At 33.8% G+C, this 21,750-nt stretch overlaps 1 protein-coding gene across 3 annotated transcripts in view; it reads left to right on the forward strand.

The window, feature by feature from the left end:
- LOC101884125 (ral guanine nucleotide dissociation stimulator-like 1) overlaps window positions 1-16,895 on the forward strand; it is a 47,164-nt gene extending 30,269 nt beyond the window's left edge. Inside the window, exons 15-19 of one of the 3 annotated variants that reach the window (XR_012400874.1) lie at window positions 3,911-4,198; window positions 7,409-7,523; window positions 10,524-12,213; window positions 14,052-14,889; window positions 15,578-16,895. Coding sequence is in view for 1 of the 3 variants with exons in the window: in XM_073944199.1 (XP_073800300.1) it covers window positions 3,911-4,198; window positions 7,409-7,523; window positions 10,524-10,669 (549 nt within the window). In the remaining 2 variants the exon portion in view is untranslated. Of the gene's footprint in view, window positions 1-3,910; window positions 4,199-7,408; window positions 7,524-10,523 lie in introns of all 3 variants that reach the window. The other 2 variants (XR_012400873.1, XM_073944199.1) reach the window with 2 other exon arrangements.
- The last annotated feature ends 4,855 nt before the right edge of the window (window positions 16,896-21,750 follow it).

Genomic DNA, 21,750 nt, shown 5'->3' on the forward strand with positions numbered 1-21,750 from the left:
TATCAAGACTGATGGAAAAAAAGTTCTAGGCTGATAGGGCTATACTCTCAAAATTATCAAAACTCTTTAAAAAAAAATTTATGAGATGCTAATGGTCTAATCCAATTTATGCTAAGCTAAGCTAAAAGTGCTCCCACCAGACATGAAGATCAAAGCACATTGAATGCTTTCTTCTTTCCACAAATTTTAAACAACATGCTACAAAAAAAATCCAAATATCCCTAATTCCTCAAATTCAGCGCATGAAAAGGCCTGTTGTTTTGCATGCGTTTTTATGTTCTTTAAGGGATAGTTCACCTAAAAATGAAAAATTCTTCATCATTTACTTAAACTCATGTGGTTGTAAACTTTTAGGGGTTTCTTTCTTCTGTTGAACACAAATTTCAGCTTATTTCTGCATCTGACATCCGATTCAATGACATATGCTAAGCTAAAAAGATAAGCTAAGCATATGTCATTGAATTGGATTAGATCGTTAGCATCCTGTTCAAAAATGACCAAAGAGTTTCGATAATTTTCATATTCTTAAAGCTTGACATTTTTGTAATTACATTGTGTACAAAGACTGGTGGAAAATGAGAAGTTGCTATTTTTAGGCTTATATGGCTATACCCTTAAAATTATCAAGACAATTTTTTAAAATAGCTTTTAGCTTAGCTTAGCATAGATTATTGAATCAGATCAGACCATTAGCATCTCGCTCAGAAAATTACCAGTGTTTTTATATATTCCCTATTTAGAAAGTTGGACACATTTGTACAGTAAAGTCACATCATGTACCAAGACTGGCGGAAAATAAAAAGGTGCTAATTTCTAGGCTGATTTGGCTATAGGAACTATAATCTCATTCTGCGTATTAATCAAGGCACATGCTGTACCATGGCTGCAGCAGGCACAAATAATTCCCAGCACCAAGCTCTACACTACCAGTTAAAACCTACATTATATAACAGTGGCTGGAAAATTACCAAAACTCTTTTTTTACAATTTTTTTTAATGAAATGCTAATGGTCTAATTCGATTCATTGCATTATGCTAAGCTAAACTAGAAATGCAGTAAAAGTGTAGTAAAATTCAACCATATTTATTGAAGTATTCCTTTAAAATTGGTCTAATTACTGTATATGAAACTGCCAATTAAAACTACTTGTAAAGCATCTCTGAATTCCAGATGATGTTCATTTCTTAGTGAATGTTTAATAACTCATCCAAATTCAAAGTTGCAATTGTTTTATTATTTAATGGAAATAATACCCAAGTTCAGTGTATGTTTTGAAGCTACATTAACATAATACAGTATCTTCTGTAACACATGTCATGTACCTATTTATGTCATCCAGGAATCATTGATATCGTTATAAGCTTAATATCCTGCAGACGTTCCATTACTCTGTTTGGTGCTTGTGTCTCAAACATAAGTGCAGAGGAGTGTATTCTGTGTCAGGAGTCATGCTCTCTGAAACCGCACCGTACCTTAGGGACACACAGACGTCAGCGCTCACATGCTTTAGATTCTTAGAAAATATTTGTGCTAATCTACTCTACATCATCATTTCAATGAATCTTAAAAATACACACTTTGAAGGCTTTCTTTCCCACAAGTTTGAAACAACACGCTACGAAAAAGGCAAATCTCCCAAATTTCTCAAATTCAGAGCCTGTTGTTTTGCATGTGATGTTTTGCCTTAAAGGGATAGTTCACCTAAAAATGATGATTTTCCTCATCATTTACTCAAACTCATGTGGTTCTGAACTTTTAGGAGTTTCTTTCGTCTGCTGAATACAAAAGAAATTATTATAAAGAATGTTAGAAACTGGTAACCATCAACTTCTATATTTATTTACTTCACATTAAATTCAATTATATTTATTTATTTAAATTAAATTGTATTTATTTAAGTTTTATTTAATTTAATCATTTATTTATATAAGTTTAATTAAATATAAATTAAATAAAATGAAAGTAAATAAAAGTTAAATTAAATTGTAATTAGTAAATAAAATTATACTTTATATTTAAATTTAATCAAATGACATTTATTTATTGACTTAAATTAAATTACATTCATTTATTTATTAAAATGTAATTTTATGGTTTATTTATTTAAATTAAATTAAATTGTATTTAATTACGTTTTCATTCATTCATTAATTTTCCTTCAGCTTAGTCCCTTTATTAATCTGGGTTCGCCACAGCAGAATGAACCACCAACTTATCCATCATATGTTTTATGCAGCGGATGCATTTCAGCTGCAACCCATCTCTGGGAAACATCCGGACACACTCAATCACACTCATACACTACTGACATTTTAGCCTGTCCAATTCACCTCTACCGCATGTCTTGGAAACCCTAGCGAACGCAGGGAGAACACACACAGAAACGCCAACTGACTCAGCCAAGGCTCGAACCAGCGACCTACTTGCTGTGAGGTGACAGCACTACCTACTGCCCCACTGAGTTGCCTTATTTAAGTTTTATTTAATTTAATTTAATTATTTTTTTACATAAATTTAATTAAATATAAATTAAATGAAAGCAAATAAAAATAGAATAAATTGGAATTAGTAAATAAAATTTTATTTTATATTTTAATTAAATTAAATTACATTTATTTATTTATTTATTTTATTTAATATTTATTTAATTTTATGATGTATTTGTTAAAATTACATTAAATTAAATTGCATTCATTTAAGTTTTATTTAATTAAATTAAATTATTTATTTATATATATATTATTAAATATAAATATAAATTAAAGTAAAGTAAAGTAAAGTACAATTAAATTGTAATTAGAAAAAAATATTATATTTTATATTTAAATTAAACTTAATTAAATTTTTTTTTATTTAAATTACATTTATTTATTTATTTATTTATTTATTTATTTATATATGTATTCATTAAGAGACAATGTTGACATGTTGTGCCAGAGTTAGCTATAAACCTAATTTGTGTCTGTAGTCGTAAGAAAATTAACAATAGACCCTTTCACATTTCCAGGTTTCTCAGTAGCGGAAGTCGTCATTGTTGGGAAAATGGGAGTCAATGGGCGAGTGCAACAAACAATTTTCCCCTTAAATCCCATAGACGCTGCATTAGAAACCCCTCGCACAAGCAGTTATTCGTTTTTTTGTAAATTGAAGCTAAGATGATATAATACATACATTCATATAAATGTTCAGATGTTTTTTAAAAATAAAAATAGTAAAAACTTTAAAGCATTTAAGATGCTGATGACCGTTAAACGCGTCATAACAGACTTGTAAAAAGGGTCCATTCAATTTTTAAAAAAATTGTACAACTCTTGTAAATAGTACACACATACAATACATCATAGTCAATAAGATATAATCAAATGAATGATTACATATTTGATTTTTCTTAAGCCAAACGTTAAGCACAAATATTAAACATGGTACTTTTTCTAATATGCACTGGTAAAAAAATGTCTAAAAACAGTTCTCTTTAGTTAAACTGAACAATTTCTGTGTGAACTAACCCTTCAATGATATTTTATTGTATTCATGCATGTACAATTGAAGTCAGAATTATTAGCCCTCCTGAATTATTAGCCCCCCCATGTATATTTTTGCCCCAATTTCTGTTTAACTAAGAGATTTTAACACATTTATGAACATTATAGTTTTAATAACTCATTTCTAATAACTGACTTATTTTATCTTTGCCATGATGGCAGTAAATAATATTTGACTAGGTATTTTAGATACTAGTATTCAGCTTAAAGTGACATTTAAAGGCTTAACTAGGTTAATTAGGAAAGTTGGGGTAATCAGGGAAACCATTATCTAACGATAGTTTGTTCTGTAGACAATCAATAGCTTAAAGGGGCTTTTGATACTAAAATGTCTGGCTCTAAATGAGACTCTTTTTTCCACCTCTAGTCTCATTCTAGCTGCGGTCAGAGCTCGACTGAGGCTTTTCCATCATCTTACACTCCAGATTCCTCCATCATGTCCAGTTCGTCCTTCAGCTCTCAGCAGGACCTCAGTCTGAGCCAACCTTCTCCCTCATCATCTTCAGCTTCATCAGACCCTCAGCACGTCTCGTCTCATAAACGCTCGTTCTCCATGACCACCCTGCCTTTCTACAACCGACAGGTGGACGACTCCTGCATCATCAGGGTCAGCGTGGAGTTCTGCAACAATGGCAACATGTACAAGAGCATACTGGTAAGAACTTGAATTTTGCACACATTTAAATGGGTCCCGTGAAACTAAAACAAAAAATGTGGAGGCTTATTTCAGTTTCAGATTGTTTTGAGAATATCTATAAGCTAGTGTGCTTAAAAACAGTGACAAAATTTGCATTTAGAAACTATAAACTGATATAAAGATCCAAAGCTTGCAGTTTGTCACTTCCACGTCACCTCATACTTCAGTTTCTCATCAAATCCTCTGACCAATCAAGTGCTCTCTAGTATCTGACATGCTCCACCCCTTCAAGACGCTTCACATTTGTTTTCATTTGATGCGCTTGAGCTCAACCACTCTCACTGGCAAAGCTGTGATCAAACAAAACGCTATTGGCTGTTTTTCTAAATGGGGAGGAGCTACTGTATGTCCCACCCTCTCTTTGTTTTTCAATCGAGATTACATAAACATTGAATAAAAAATGCAGATTTTAAAGCACTTCACAAGTAAAACATGTTAATAATATTTGAAAAATTTAAGTTAATTATTTTGCTCACCCCATTCGCTGATTATTTAGCTTGTTTTAAGGAAAAGTTCCCTTAATTTCGACCTATTTCTCAAAACAAGACTAGATTTTTTACTTGTCTGCAAAATGCTTCTTGATTTAAGAAGTTTTAGATATTTGGAATTAAAAGTAAAAAAAACTCAGCATTTTTTCAATGTGGAAAAAGTGTGGTTTTAATCTAATGTATTCAAGGCTTGAAAAGTGCTTAGAGTTTGGATAAAGTGGTTGAATCTGCTTGAAAATGTAATTGTGTTGCTTCTGTAGTAAATTATCTTACCAAATAGCTAATAACTATTAAATATTTAAATAAAATCTAATTGTTTTTTTTCTCTTGCTGCTACGGTCCCTAACTTAAATATGACTCGTGACAGAAAGACAACGTAACATAAATAAACAACGGCCAAAGTGCTCCAGCTAAATTATTTCTTAACATAACATAACCAGCAAAACAATCCAAATTGACAAGAGATGGGGAGCCCAAAAACATAATAAAGAACAACCAAACAGAAGGCAGGTTGGAGCTCCCCACTCCAAACAAATATCAAAATGAAAGCATAAAGGAGAACACAACAATAAAGCCGTCAACAACTGTGGTGGCGTGGAGGAATGAGGGACCGGTAGAAGTCCGCTTGTGTTTCTTTTAAAGGCCTGACGCCACCAGATCAACCAATAGAAAACTGAAAAAGACAAACAAGATCAATTGGAAGTAATTATTAAGGGCAGGAGTGAACGCCACACGCAACACTTGCATATTATGAAATTTCTGGAGCATGTGCCTGTAGCGTGATCTGCCTGCCATCAAAATTCTTACTATATTGTATACTATACTATACTATACTATACTATACTATACTATACTATACTATACTAGACTAGACTAGACTATACTATAACCTACTATACTATACTATAACCTACTATACTATACTATACTATACTAAACTATAACCTACTATACTATACTATACTATAACCTACTATACTATAACCTACTATACTATACTATACTATAACCTACTATACTATAACCTACTATACTATACTATACTATACTAAACTATAACCTACTATACTATACTATACTATAACCTACTATACTATAACCTACTATACTATACTATACTATAACCTACTATACTATACTATACTATACTATACTATACTATACTATACTATACTATACTATACTATATGTCTGTAATCCCACCCATTTCAAAGCGATATTAAACTGCAGAGGAAAAGCAAAATGATGCAATGTAAAGCATGCTAAGCTAAGCTGTTTATTTTCATGCAGTGGAAAAAGGGGCCTTTGTTTTATAGCACATACAAAAAAAGCATAATACAGTGTTACGCCTTTAATTATCCAAATATTTTTGTAAAACTTTTAATACACTGTATTGTTATTAAAAAAGTTTTTTGTGTAAATTAATTTATTTAAAACTTTCATTCAGAGCTTTTAAATATTGATTTTGTTACTTAAGAAGTATAATTATTTAAATGATGATCTAGGAGACACATCTGCTGAAATCCACACACACACACACACACACACACACACACACACACACACACACACACACACACACACACACACACACACACACACACACACACACACACACACACACACACCATTCAAAACCAGTTCTTTAAGTAAACATACACACCCTCTTCCACAGAATATCCACAAAAAAAAAATTTATTAAACTAATTTTGAGAGGATCACGTGCTTAAGATTGCTTGCGGCTGGTCCTACATTTATTCAAGTCATGATTCACCAATCAGACGATTCCTAAGCCACTATAAATACCCTAAGTTTCATATAACAGCCATCTTCATTTTGAAGAATCCCTCCTTCCACCCCTACTCCTCCTCCTTTCCTAGATGGGTGGCACGGTGGCCCAGTGGTTAGCACTGTTGCCTCACAGCAAGAACGTCACTGGTTCTAGTCCTTACCAAGCCAGCCGACGTTTCTGTGCGGAGTTTACACATTCTCCCTGTGCTCACATGGGTTTTCAGCGGGTTCCCCGGTTTCCTCCCACTGTCCAAAAACATGCAACTTAAGCAGGGCACCTCATTTTACCGATCGCCCTCCTCAACCTCCCTCCTCCCCTGTCCACTGTTCACTTTAACTTTTTACTGCGACTCCCCAACCGTTTTTACTTTCATCCGTGACACGCCTACGCCATCCTATGCAACGCATCCCCCCACCCTCTCTCCCCGCTCCCCACTTTCAGTGCACGACACCTCTACATCCTCAGGTAACATGCCGGATCCGTCACCTTGATCAGTTCCAGGACCTCGCAATTCACAAATTAAGCACTAAACTTAAGTTAATTGACTAATCCAAATCGGCACCATAGACATGCTCCTATAAGTAGTTATCTCTTAAGAAGGGGAGTTCTCGAGATATACCTGAGCTCAAACTCCCCTCTTGCCTTGCAACCAAGAGGTAGCCCCGGGCTCGAGAATCTTATGAGCTCAGGGGAAACCCACGCTAACACATGCAAGAACATGCAAACTCTGGTCAGAAATGCCAACTGACCCAGCTGGAGCTCGAACCAACCTTCTTGCTGTGAGGCGATTGTGCTACCCACTGCGCCACCGTGCAGTCTATTCTTATTATCTTACTTTAATTCTTATTTCCTTCTTCTTTTTATTTTATTTTATGATATGTTGTGCAGTTGACCAGTCAGGATAAGACGGCACAGGTGATCCAGAGAGCGCTGCAAAAACACAACCTGGAGGATGTCGATGAGCAGGATTTCACCCTCATACAAATTCTGGCCCAAGGCAGAGGTACTGAATACTGATTCAAAGCAGGACAATTTATCTTTACCAACTCACCTACTTATACTATTTATTAACAAGCATTTATAAAGTATTTACTGTCAATATTACTAGCCCTCCTGTGATTTAATTACATTTTTTCCCAAATGATGTTTAACAGAGCAAGGAATTTTTTCACAGTATTTCCTATAATATTTAATCTTTTGGAGAAAGTCTTATTTGTTTTATTTCGGCTAGTATAAAAGCAGTTTTTAATTTTTGTAAAAAATATTTGAAGGTCAATATTATTAGCCCCCTTAAGCTATATTTATTCCAATTGTCTACAAAACAAACCGTCGTTATACAATAACTTGCCTAATTAACCTAGTTAAGCCTCTAAAGGTCACTTTAAGCTGAATAATAGTATCTTGAAAAATATCTAGTCAAATGTTATTTACTGTCATCATGGCAAAGATAAAACAAATCAGTTATTAGAAATGAGTTATTAAAACTTATGTTTAGAAATGTGCTGAAAAAATTGTCTTTCTGTTAAACAGAAATTGGTGGATAATATACAGGGGGGCTAATAATTCAGGAGGGCTAATAATTCTGACTTCAACTGTATATGAAAACTATGGATTAAAAGTGAGCGTTTATATGACTCATTCTAGAGTTGCGGGTACATTCCAGACCTTTCCATTCAGGCTGTTTTCCTTTCATTTTCCTGGAACTGGAATGACATGCAAGAACTGTATACAGTTTATACACTATATGTACAGTAAACGGAATCCATTAACGTAAAATGATGCAACATGGTTAAATAGGAAACATTTGATTCTGTTACTGGTGTTTAACTTATTGTTAAACCTTTTAGAACACTAACAGAGTTGATGGTAACAGATTTGACATTTATCACCATTTTGTGCTTTAGCTTAATCCAGATACCAAATGGCATGACTGAAACAGAATTGTATGTATTTTCATATTATACTATTATTATTATTATATTCATACTATTTTTAATATGACTGTTTTTAAGAAGTGAATAAAAAATTCACTAAAATTTGGCACATAATTAATCTGTTAATAAACAAATAAACAAATGAATGAGAGAAGACTGATTACACACTGCAATGACTTCCCAAGTTTCCCACTAGAGAAAATGACATCACTTGGAGCAAGTCACATGCTTTTTCTAAAAGTCCTTTAAGGGTTGTTATGCCTTTTTATAACCGATGTAACAGAGTTGACCAGAATGAGAGACATACACAAAATGTATTGCTCACACTTTATTTTGATGATCCATTTGTTAAATTTAAATTACACTGCAACTAATTCTCATTAGATTATAAGTAGACTTTTAGGTTAGGGTTGGGGTTTGTGTAAGTTGACATGTACTTGCAAAGTTTCATATAGTCAGATAAATGTCTGTTGAAGGAGCAGTATCAGCAGATATTAAGCAGACAGTCTACTAATTCTCAAATGGCCCATCAAAATAAAGTGTTACCCATGTATTTTTTACAAATGAAATTACAAATATTCACAAAAAATTGATATTTTATGCAAATACAAACACAATCAAAGATGAAAATTAAACTTCAGTGTAATTTCATAATAATAAAAGTTGAATGCAATATTCAGGAGATGGAGACAGTCAAAAGATAGCTACAGTATAAACCATTTTGAGGGATGTAAACAATGACAACATTCCTGACGTATTTCCTGTTTTACATTTTAAATTTCTATAACTTCTGAGAGTCCAAAAAGTTCCAAATATTAATAAATAATGTTACAAAAGCTGTTATAACATCTAGTTATGATTGAATCCCCTCTTGTTGCAGATATGAAATAGTTTGACAACAAGCAAAGTTCATGGGCCAATGATCTATAAAGCTTTGTTAACATTTTCAAGACATAACATCCCTAAATACATATACAAACATACATTATTTAGATATATCTTTATATATGTTGTATTATTATTCAAAACTGTTTCTGTAATGACTAATATTAATAATACTAATTATTGGTTTTACCAATAATAATGTCACTTGAGGTGCAATGGGGTGTTTCCGACATGGTAAGTCCAAACATTAAAGGTCGTCCTCCATAATACTGCTTTTCAATGTTTATTTATCATACAGTTCGTACAGTTCCATTTTCAACTCACAATTCATACACTTTATCATGCAGTCATGAACCACATAAGATTTTCCATGCTGCTTTACCACGGTCATGGTCAAAATATGTTTTGTGAATGTCTTCTCTTCCCATTTTGCCAACATATCCACTTGTTAAGTCGTGACATATAAAATACTGTTTCCGGGTCCAATCCGCTACTCATTTGAATTGAGAAAATTGTAATTTATGACCACTTTTTAGTCATATCACTTATTAAAGGGAATTTGATATAGAATCATGTTGTACATAACAGTCACAGACACCATTCATTTAACAATATATATCTATAAAAAATTAATCACTTTCTGGCCATCTGATATTAGGCATGGAAATATATATTGCGATCATTCTAAAGCAGGGGTGACCAAACTCAGTCCTGGAGAACCGGTGTCCTGCATAGTTTAGCTCCAACTTCCTTCAACACACCTGCCTGGAAGTTTCTAGTACACCTAGAAAGAGCTTGATTAGCTGGTTCATGTGTGTTTAGTTGGGGTTGGAACTAAAATATGCAGGACACCGGCCCTCCAGGACCAAATTTGGGCACCCCTGTTTTAAAGTATTACATCGCTTTGTAAATGTTTATTATTATCATTTGATGAGCCTCCCCATACAGTTTGATAAAAGCCGGAAGCCACTTCGCATGACGTCCCACTCAACAAGCGGATATGTTATTCAGAACTCTAGAGGTCAAACACAGAATTACAATACAAAAAAAGGCTCTTACAGTTTCATTAAAGCTTTTGTTTAAAAAAAATGTAAGTTTAATCTTGGAGAGTAAAATGTGCCTGCATTTCCAGAATACACGCTGCACAATCCTAATGTATATTTTTGTTGTTGTTGTTGTTGTAGAGTTGCTTATCCCCGAAAAGGCCAACGTCTTTTACGCCATGTCTACATCAGCCAACTATGACTTTGTTCTACGCAGATGCCCAAAAGATCAACGCAAACAACTCATACGCTCCATTTCGCTGTCATCAGGACGAGCAACAAAATAACAGCTTCCATTTCTGGAGAATTGACTTCATTCAGACACTAAAGGAAATTTTTCTACGTGAAACTACATTCACAAGCTTTTTAAAGGGGACCTATTATGCAAAAATCCCTTTTATAAGGGGTTTAAACACAGTTGTGTGGCAAGTCTGTGAAAATAACCAAACTCTAATGGTAAAGATGTATTAATTACATTTTTATTATCACACTAGATTAAAACAGTCTGCAGAAACACTTTGATTGACATTCTCAGTGCTAGTTGTACGTGCCAACAGAGGAGAAAGCCCCGCCCAGTAGTGACGATCTGTCCCTCATTAGCATAGGACAGTAGTCCTGTTGTTGAACCTGCCACTAATGCTGACACACAGGCATTTGTAGCTCCTCCCTCTTTTGAAAAAGAGCAAACTCATTTGAATTTAAAGCGACAGTCACCAAAATGAAACAATTAGGATCAGAGCGTTAAAGGAGCAGCTTTAAAAACATTGTTTGATTGGTATTTTGAGTTGAAACTTAACACACACACACACACACACACACAGAAAGCATGATAGTTCCCCTTTAAATGTCCATAATGGCTTTCATTTCAATGCATCAGGAAACCCAAGATGAGATTTCTCTTTTTTTAATGCATACATGTACTTGGTTAAAAAATGAAAACGTGAGGACAACTTGAACTTGAATGTGGCTTTGCGGTGGAAAGGCAAATGTCACGGGTTCAGTTTCATGAACTCGTAACCCTGTCCCGGCTGCTTTGAATTGTTTTAAGTGACAAGAACACGATAACAAACGCTGCACCTTCTTGAATTCCTCACATTCAGTGCAGTGATAAAGGGATGAAGCGATGTTTTCGGCGACCTTCAGCTCTCATTCTTTGCCTGTCATAAAGAGATGTTCAAACCAGATACACTATTATAATGCGAAAACCTTGAATAGAAACACAATCACACACCCAGAGGCCTGGGATGAGACTTTTATAAAGGTCAGTATGGTTGATATCAGTTTATTGTGATTATACCATGCGACGATGGCTTGTATGTGAGGACAACCTTTCATATTTCTGTCCAATTTTATGTGGGGTTTTCATTCGAGGGCATTTTATAAATTTGTTGTTAAATATCACTGTATGGGGTTGTTTTGCTGCATTACTTAACATTCATTGAATGCTTTTAATGCCAGCTAACAGGAAACCTTCATCTAATGTTATGGCAACGTTCTTTCAATGTTATGAACAAACGTTTTTTTTTTTAATTGCAGATTTTAGATGGGTTAAGATAAATCAGAAAAATCCATACAAATTGTGTTATTTACACTGTAAAAATGCTGCCCAGCAAGCACACAACATCATGAGATGTTAATATTTGGTTAGATTCAGGTTGTGACATCAGGTGACCAAAATGCAAAGTCTAGCCAGTGTCTAAGGAGAACGTTAGTTTGACGTCCAATGATATTTAGTTGTTTTAGGTTGTGTGACTAAAAATCCAGCGTTGAGCCAACATCTTAAACCAACATCATATTGACATCAAATACTGACACTTATTCTTCAGATATGGCAACCAAACTCTGACGTCTGATAGACGTCATAGTGGTAACGTCCACACAACGTCAAGCTGTAACATCATTAGACGTTGATATTATTTGATTTTAGGTTGTGTTGAAAAGTGACCAAAATCCAACGTCGAGCCAACATCTTAAACCACCGTCATATTGACATCAAATACTTACACTTATTCGTCACCTATGGCAGTCAAAATCCAACGTCTGTTAGACGGCATAGTCGTAACGCCCACACGACTTCAATCAAATATCAACGACTAATGATGTTACAGCTTGATTTTAGGTTGTGTTGGAAAGTGACCAAAATCCAACGTCGAGCCAACATTTATTATTATTATTATTCATTTATGGCAACCAAAATCCAACGTCTGATAGACGCTATAGTGGTAACGTTCATACAACGTCAAGCTGTAACATCATTAGACGTTGATATTTGATTGATTTTAGGCTGCAGTCTAGAGTGACCAAAATTCAACGTCATATTGACATCAAATAGTGACATTTATTTGTCAGGTATGGCAACCAAACTCCAATGTCTGATAGACGTCATAGTGGTAACGTCCACACAACGTCAAGCTGTAATATCATTAGACGTTGATATTTGGTTGATTTTAGGTTGTGTTGAAAAGTGACCAAAATCCAACGTCGAGCCAACATCTTAAACCAACGTCATATTGACATCAAATAGTGACACTTATTCTTCAGATATGGCAACCAAAATCTAACGTCTGATAGACGTCATAGTAGTAACGCCCACACAACGTCAAGCAGTAATATTATAAGATGTTGATGTTTTGGTTGATTTTAGATTGTGTTGGAAAGTGACCAAAATCCAACGTCGAGCCAACATCTTAAAACAACGTCATATTGACATCAAATACTGACACTTATTCGTCACCTATGGCAGTCAAAATCCAACGTCTGTTAGACGGCATAGTCGTAACGCCCACACTACTTCAATCAAATAGGAACAACTAATGATGTTACAGCTTGATTTTAGGTTGTGTTGGAAAGTGACCCAAATCCAACGTCGAGCCAACATTTATTATTATTATTATTCATTTATGGCAACCAAAATCCAACGTCTGATAGACGCTATAGTGGTAACGTTCATACAACGTCAAGCTGTAACATCATTAGATGTTGATATTTGATTGATTTTAGGCTGCAGTCTAGAGTGACCAAAATTCAACGTCGAGACAACATCTTAAACCAACATCATATTGACATCAAATAGTGACATTTATTTGTCAGGTATGGCAACCAAACTCCAACGTCTGATAGACGTCATAGTGGTAACGTCCACACAACGTCAAGCTGTAATATCATTAGACGTTGATATTTGGTTGATTTTAGGTTGTGTTGAAAAGTGACCAAAATCCAACGTCGAGCCAACATCTTAAACCAACGTCATATTGACATCAAATAGTGACACTTATTCTTCAGATATGGCAACCAAAATCTAACGTCTGATAGACGTCATAGTAGTAACGCCCACACAACGTCAAGCAGTAATATTATAAGATGTTGATGTTTTGGTTGATTTTAGATTGTGTTGGAAAGTGACCAAAATCCAACGTCGAGCCAACATCTTAAAACAACATCATATTGACATCAAATACTGACACTTATTCGTCACCTATGGCAGTCAAAATCCAACGTCTGTTAGACGGCATAGTCGTAACGCCCACACTACTTCAATCAAATAGGAACAACTAATGATGTTACAGCTTGATTTTAGGTTGTGTTGGAAAGTGACCAAAATCCAACGTCGAGCCAACATTTATTATTATTATTATTCATTTATGGCAACCAAAATCCAACGTCTGATAGACGCTATAGTGGTAACGTTCATACAACGTCAAGCTGTAACATCATTAGATGTTGATATTTGATTGATTTTAGGCTGCAGTCTAGAGTGACCAAAATTCAACGTCGAGACAACATCTTAAACCAACATCATATTGACATCAAATAGTGACATTTATTTGTCAGGTATGGCAACCAAACTCCAACGTCTGATAGACGTCATAGTGGTAACGTCCACACAACGTCAAGCTGTAATATCATTAGACGTTGATATTTGGTTGATTTTAGATGGTGTTAAAAAGTGACCAAAATCCAACATCGAGCCAACATCTTAAACCAACGTCATATTGACATCAAATACTGACACTTATTCTTCAGATATGGCAACCAAAATCTAACGTCTGGTAGACGTCATAGTGGTAACGCCCACACAACGTCAAGCAGTAATATTATAAGATGTTGATATTTGGTTAATTTTAGATTGTGTTGGAAAGTGACCAAAACCCAACGTCGTGCCAACATCTTAAAACAACGTCATATTGACATCAAATTATGACGTATTCGTCAGGTAAGGCAGTCAAAATCCAACGTCTGTTAGACGGCATAGTCGTAACGTCCACACAACTTCAATCAAATATCAACGACTAATGATGTTACAGCTTGATGTTAGGTTGTGTTGGAAAGTGACCAAAATCCAATGTCAAGCCAACATCTTAAACCAACATCATATTGACATCAAATGCTGACATTTGTTCTTCATTTATGGCAACCAAAATCCAACGTCTGATAGACGCTATAGTGGTAACGTTTATACAACTTCAAGCTGTAACATCATTAGACATTGATATTTGATTGATTTTAGGTTGCAGTCTGGAGTGACCAAAATTCAACGTCGAGACAACATCTTAAACCAACATCATATTGACATCAAATAGTGACATTTATGCAACCAAAATCTAACGTCTGATAGACGTCATAGTGGTAACGTCCACACAATGTCAAGCTGTAATATCATTAGACGTTGATATTTGGTTGATTTTAGGTTGTGTTGAAAAGTGACCAAAATCCAACGTCGAGCCAACATCTTAAACCAACGTCATATTGACATCAAATACTGACACTTATTCTCCAGATATGGCAACCAAAATCTAACGTCTGATAGACGTCATAGTGGTAACGCCCACACAACGTCAAGCAGTAATATTATAAGATGTTGATGTTTGGACCAAAACCCAACATCAAGCCAACATCTTAAACCAACGTCATATTGACTTCAAATACTGACATTTATTCGTCAGGTATGGCAATCAAAATCCAACGTCTGTTAGACGTCATAGTGGTAACGGCCACACAACTTCAATCCAATGTCAACGACTAATGATGTTACAGCTTGATTTTACAGTAGGTTGTGTTGGAAATGACATCAAATGCTGACATTTATTCTTCATTTATGGCAAACAAATACCAACGTCTGATAGACGCTATAGTGGTAACGTTCATACAACATCAAGCTGTAACATCATTAGGCATTGATATTTAATTGATTTTAGGTTGCAGTCTAGAGTGACCAATATTTAACGTCGAGACAACATCTTAAACCAACATCATATTGACATCAAATAGTGACATTCCTGCAACCACAAACCAACGTCTGATAGACGTCATAGTGGTAACGTCCACACAACATTAAGCTGTAACATCATTAGACGTTGATTTTAGGTTGTGTTAAAAAGTGACCAAAATTCAACGTTGAGCCAACATCTTAAACCAACGTCATATTGACATCAAATATTGACATTTATGCAACCAAAATCCAACGTCTGATAGACGTCATAGTTGTAACGTCCACACAATGTCAAGCTGTAACATCACTAGACATTGATATTTGTCAATTTTAGGTTGGACGTTGAACATTGACGTCGACCTGATGTGGAGTTCTGACATCAACCTGATTTTCATTTGTACGTTGAGGAACAATGTCAATCTGATGTCATGTTGACGTCCTTTGCCTGCTGGTTAAGTTGCACAGAATTCCTTTGTGTTGTCACAACACAAGTCAATATTTGTTTTGTTTGGATTCATTTTAAATAAGTACTTTAAAAAAAGCAGCAGCACAAATTATGTTTTGAGTGTATTGACTCAGCAAACAAAAAGGAAATGAAAGAAATCACTATAAAATCACTATAATATTATTAAACAAAAAAAAAAAAACCTCAAGTAATATGGGGAGGCATTGTGGCTAAGTGGTTAGCACTGTCGCCTCACAGCAAGAAGGTCGAAGAGAACAGAACGTTCATGTTATGTGGTGTTTAAAATTCCTTTAAGCAACATATTTTCTGTACGTTGTACATGTTTTTTTTTAGCGTCACTGTTTGTTCTATTAACATTCAAAGTAATGTTGCCATAATGTTTGTGAAATGATGAAGTGGAATGTTCCCTGAACATTTGCATAACCAAAACAAACCCAAAAGGTGCAGAGAACATTTGGAAATGACGTTTGCATAACTTATTAGGAATGTTATTGAAACATATTTTTGTTGGCTGGGTTATATCTGATCAGAATAGAAGTAACCCGACTCTCCACAATCAGTCTGTGCTTTTTTACGCACTTATACAAGCTCTTGCAGAGTAAACTGAATGAGATAAATTATATTATCGCTGTAATGTAGCTAGTTTAGCACTACAATATTTATTTATACCAGTTTATACTGTTGAAAATTATGTAATGCAGTGTGCACAATCTGACAGTACTTCTTTTACTAATTGTAACCATTTCCTATTTTGTTGTAATGTATTTTGACCCTAAAACATTTCACGGATGGACATTTGAAGCATTTGTGTGTGAAATACACTGCTTTGACCTCTGCATTTCTGTCTCTGTTGAACGTCTGTTATCCCTCAGTGTACACTAAACAGTCTCCAGTAAGGACAGTGCCGATCAGGACCGGTTTTGCCCATATTTTGTGGTGTAGATTTGTTGTTATGTAAAAGAGGAGATCTGAAAATGAGATAGCAAAAAATCTCACAATCACTGAATAACATATTTAGCAGCCTTTAGCATTAGCATGAAACACTTTGTGGTATTTATACAAAGCTCTTGTGTATTTATACAAGGTTTAACTTCATATTTTTAGTCTGTTTGACTGATGTAAGTTGAGATGACTAGTTTATTTGATTCAACTAAAACATTAATGGCAACAAGATTTTAGTTTACAGCGTAGGCTAGAGTTTATATATGAAAGCTAACGGTGTGTAGCACAGTTAAGCCCTGCTAAACAGTGCTGACTATATATATTTCATTTTATTTAGCATTTAGGCTATAGCATTAACGTAAAATAATTGACCAAAAATAAACGGCGAAACTGGGTTGTAACAAATGTTGCCAGATTGAGGTAAAAACTGCTTCAAGACTAGAATGTTTCATCAATTTGTGAGGGTATGAGCTTCATACAAGATCTGGCAACTTGACAAACATTGACAAGAAATTATTATTATTATTATTATTTTTTTGTAGGTAGATTGAGTTTCCGAAAGAAATACAAAACGGGAGACATCCCACCCAGCACGAGACGTCATTTCGACATCGTTTTTTGGGCTAAATCAAGTCGGCCCATCATAGATTTAGCCCAAATTTCCACGTCGAAAATTGGTCTGTATTTGGTCCAAACATAGACCAACTATCGACGTGGTCTTTGTTTTGTCCGTCGGATTTGGTCCAAACATAGACCAAATATCGACGTGGTTGTTTTGCACGTCGGATTTAGTCCAAACATAGACCAACTATCAACGTGGTCTTTGTTTTGTCCGTCAGATTTTGTTTTATTTATTTATTTATTTATTTGGCATGGACATCACAATTACACTGGACAACCAAATTAATTTGTTTAGGTGTTTTAGCAAACTTGCTAATTTTCAACACCTGTCCACAGGAGGCTTAAAACTGACAAAATAGAAATATAATAAAACATACACAACATTACAATTCTTTACATAAAATGACTGCAGGCAAAAGCAAAGGCGACATGATCCAACCAACTAACAGTAGACTATTTGTGCAAACACTGCTGTTTTGTTTTTAACCACTTTTTAAGAGCCCTACTAAGAATATTTAGATTACTTTCTGATTTTAAGCTAACCGGTAAATCATTCCACAGTTTGGCTCCCTTTTCAGAGAAGACATATTGACCAAATGAGGTCTTACACTTTGGCACTAGACAGTCATGTTTGTCCAAACATAGACCAAATATCCACGTGGTTGTTTGGCCCGTCGGATTTGGTCTAAACATAGACCAAATATCGACGTGGTCTTTGTTTTGCCCGTCGAATTTGGTCCACATTTAGCCCAGTATATCAGACTTGAACATATGGTTAAAAAGAATTACATAAGTTCCCCACAAAATGTTTTACATCTATTGCTTTCTTTCCAGTCCAATGTAGAATGCAAAATATATTTATATAGATAGCAGTTTAGTGCCATTACATTTCAATAATGCCAAACAAATTACGACGCTACTGCTGTTATTTCCCTTCCGCTTCATGCACTGATACAAATACTTTTCATGTAAGTCGATTTGTTAATAAAGTAAAAGATTGTAACAAATAATGTAAATTAAGATTTAAAGTCCATTAACGTTAAAAAAATAGATTAAATAAAATAGAGGTAGAAAAAAACGAAATCGTAATACACTTTATAATGCAATTTTCTTTTATGATTTAATCTATTCATCTTGTTATTAATAAATCATAAATTTACTATAATCCTATTTGCTGTAACAATAGGCTAAACAGGATGCTCATTAATACATATATTTTTACAAATGAATTAAAGGATCAAATTATTAAAAAAATTATTAATTTCTACATTAATATAAAAACCACTAACTTCATTCCTTCTTACCTCGGGGGAGTTTTTTCATATTGCCCACTCACCAGACAACAACAATACACCATTTTTTGTGATGCGTTTCATAGCTGAGAAAGCATAGTTACGTGACTGTGTATTTAAAAACGTGGTTTTAGCAAGCCAGGCTCATTTACAATCAATATATTGAAATGAATAAATGAAGTAGTCTTGCTTTGCTTTGATCTCTTCTCTTACTTGCGTTGCTGCGTGTCCCTGACCCGTGTGAACAATATCGAGAGGTCAGTAAAACTGAACTCATTTCAATATGACTCGAAAGCTGTGTAAAGTGCTGTCGATTGATGTGTTGTCCTTTTCCCGTTTAAATATGCCAAATTCTCATATGTGATCTCCTGAACTGACAAGGGAAAAACGTCAAAAACATACTACAGTAGATGCGTTAAACTGTTCACTGTTAGCGGTAGTGCAATGCAAAATTGAAAAATTTGTGCCATTGTGCCAAAACTATTTTTAAAATTATCCTTATTAAAAGTTTAAAATAATAAAAATAAATAAATATGTTTTGTTAAAAAACATTATTTTGCATTTTATACCAATATAACATTGTTATTGTTTAATTCAAAATCATTTAACACAATAACATGCAGTCAAACAGCCTAAAGTGTTCATGTAGATGTAACTGTTTAGATTTGTTTTTATTTTTATCAAAATAAACTGTCAAATCATACGTAATGTCAAAAGTTATAAAGTTAATCTGAAAATTTGTCTTCATTTATTATAATTAATTAATTAAATTATTAGTTTGCCAAAATAAGAGGGATCACACAAAATTTGAACCCGCATACCCCTCAGTAAATGTGTAGTTGCGCCCCTGTATATATATATATATATATATATATATATATATATATATATATATATGTTAAGTTTTCAGAGCAGTAGTTGCGACCCTGTATATATATATATATATATATATATATATATATATATATATATATATATATATATATATATATATATATATATATATTATATATATATATATATATATATATATATATATATATATATATATATATATATATATATATATATATACAGGGTCGCAACTACTGCTCTGAAAACTTAACATATATATATATATATATATATATATATATATATATATATATATATATATATATGTTAAGTTTTCAGAGCAGTACATGTTTTTAGTGCTTTTTTTGTCTTGTGATTGTTCTAAAAGATTTACATATACTTTGAAGTCATTCAGCAAATATGTAGAGTTTGGTTTACATTGAGCCCACTTTTTCTTATATATGGTATAACAGCATAAACAAATTAAAAATGTATTGTCTTTTACAGTTCAAGTTTTTGTAATTAGAATAAAACAGTACATTAAATAAACCAGTTTCTATCTTATACTCCATCTTTTCGTTAATAAACAATTCCAAATCTTTCCAAAATATTCTTGAGTAAATACAATGAAATAAAAAAGATGCAAAACTGTTTCTTTTTTTTTTTAACAACAAAATTCACACATATATGAAATATTAAGTTTAAATCTTTCCACAACATGTTTAGCGGGATAAATTCTATGGAGTATTTTGCATTTCTTTAATTTTGTTATTTAAGCAAAACTTACCAAATAAAGAGTGGTAGTGGAATGAAATCTTAAGGTGTCATAATTGCTTACCACGTGATTTCCAGTGATTGACAGGTGCCTGATTGATTTAAAAGCTCTAGTGACGCGTGCAGTTCCGTTTGATAGCAGATTTTTTTGTTTTACTCAGAAACGATTGCAAAATCGGCGCATTTTCACAACCTTACAGAAAACTAGCAATGATTCTTATGGAGGGAGGTAAGTCGGTCGATCATGTTTGTTTTTTTTTTCTGTATAACTTTTTATTTTATTCGGCCTGGCCCTGGTCGATATGTTTTAGAAGAATATCGTTAACGTTACATCTTTAGTAGCCTAGTTTTTTTTTTAAAACCTATCTTTATTTTTTTTATTACCGTGACTTCCTTGTGGGTCTGTTAGCATCCAACAGATATTAGCCTAACGTTACCTAAGCTACGCTGCAGTAAGCACCACTTGGAGGTTCTGATTGGCAAATTAAAGTTACAACAAAGCCAGAATAAAAAAAAAATAAAAAAAAACCCAGAATTTTTTAAAATAATTAATTATTGGTTTCACGTAAAATAATTACACATTAGAATTTTTGTTTATTTTGCACACTTTTGGGGGAAACCGGAGCACCCGGAGGAAACCCACGTGAACACAGGGAAGAACATGCGAACTCCACACAAATACCAAATGAACTAGCTGGGGCTCGAACCAGCAATTATTTTGGTGTGAGGCGATTGTGCTACCCACTGCGGCACCGTGCTTTAATAATAATAATGATTATTATTATTATTTATGCTTTAAACAACAAATCACATTACATCAGAACTAACTAAATAATGCCAGGGTGATATAGAAGCACACACACACAAAAAGAAATAAAACAAACACACACACACACACACACACACACACACACACAGACACAAAAAGAGTTTAAATAATTAAATAAAATTCTTACAATTACAAACAAGCAAGACTTTTTACTAGTCAAAATTTTTTGAAAATAAAGCACAAATGGACCGCTTTAATGGCTTTTTAAAAGTAGCACTATGTTGAATAGTACAAAAGTAATTTTTCAGCTCCTCGTAAAACAAAGTAAAACAGGGTTTTTTGTTGGAAAATCTACACTTATAAAACTTAATCAGCAGAATAAATAGATTAACAAAAACTTCATTATTCAGATTATAATAATTAAATTTTCCCAAATTTACGTTTTCAAAATGCAAATTAAT

The sequence above is a fragment of the Danio rerio genome, chromosome 3 (genome assembly GCF_049306965.1).
Source record: "Danio rerio strain Tuebingen ecotype United States chromosome 3, GRCz12tu, whole genome shotgun sequence".
Classification (NCBI taxonomy): domain Eukaryota; kingdom Metazoa; phylum Chordata; class Actinopteri; order Cypriniformes; family Danionidae; genus Danio; species Danio rerio.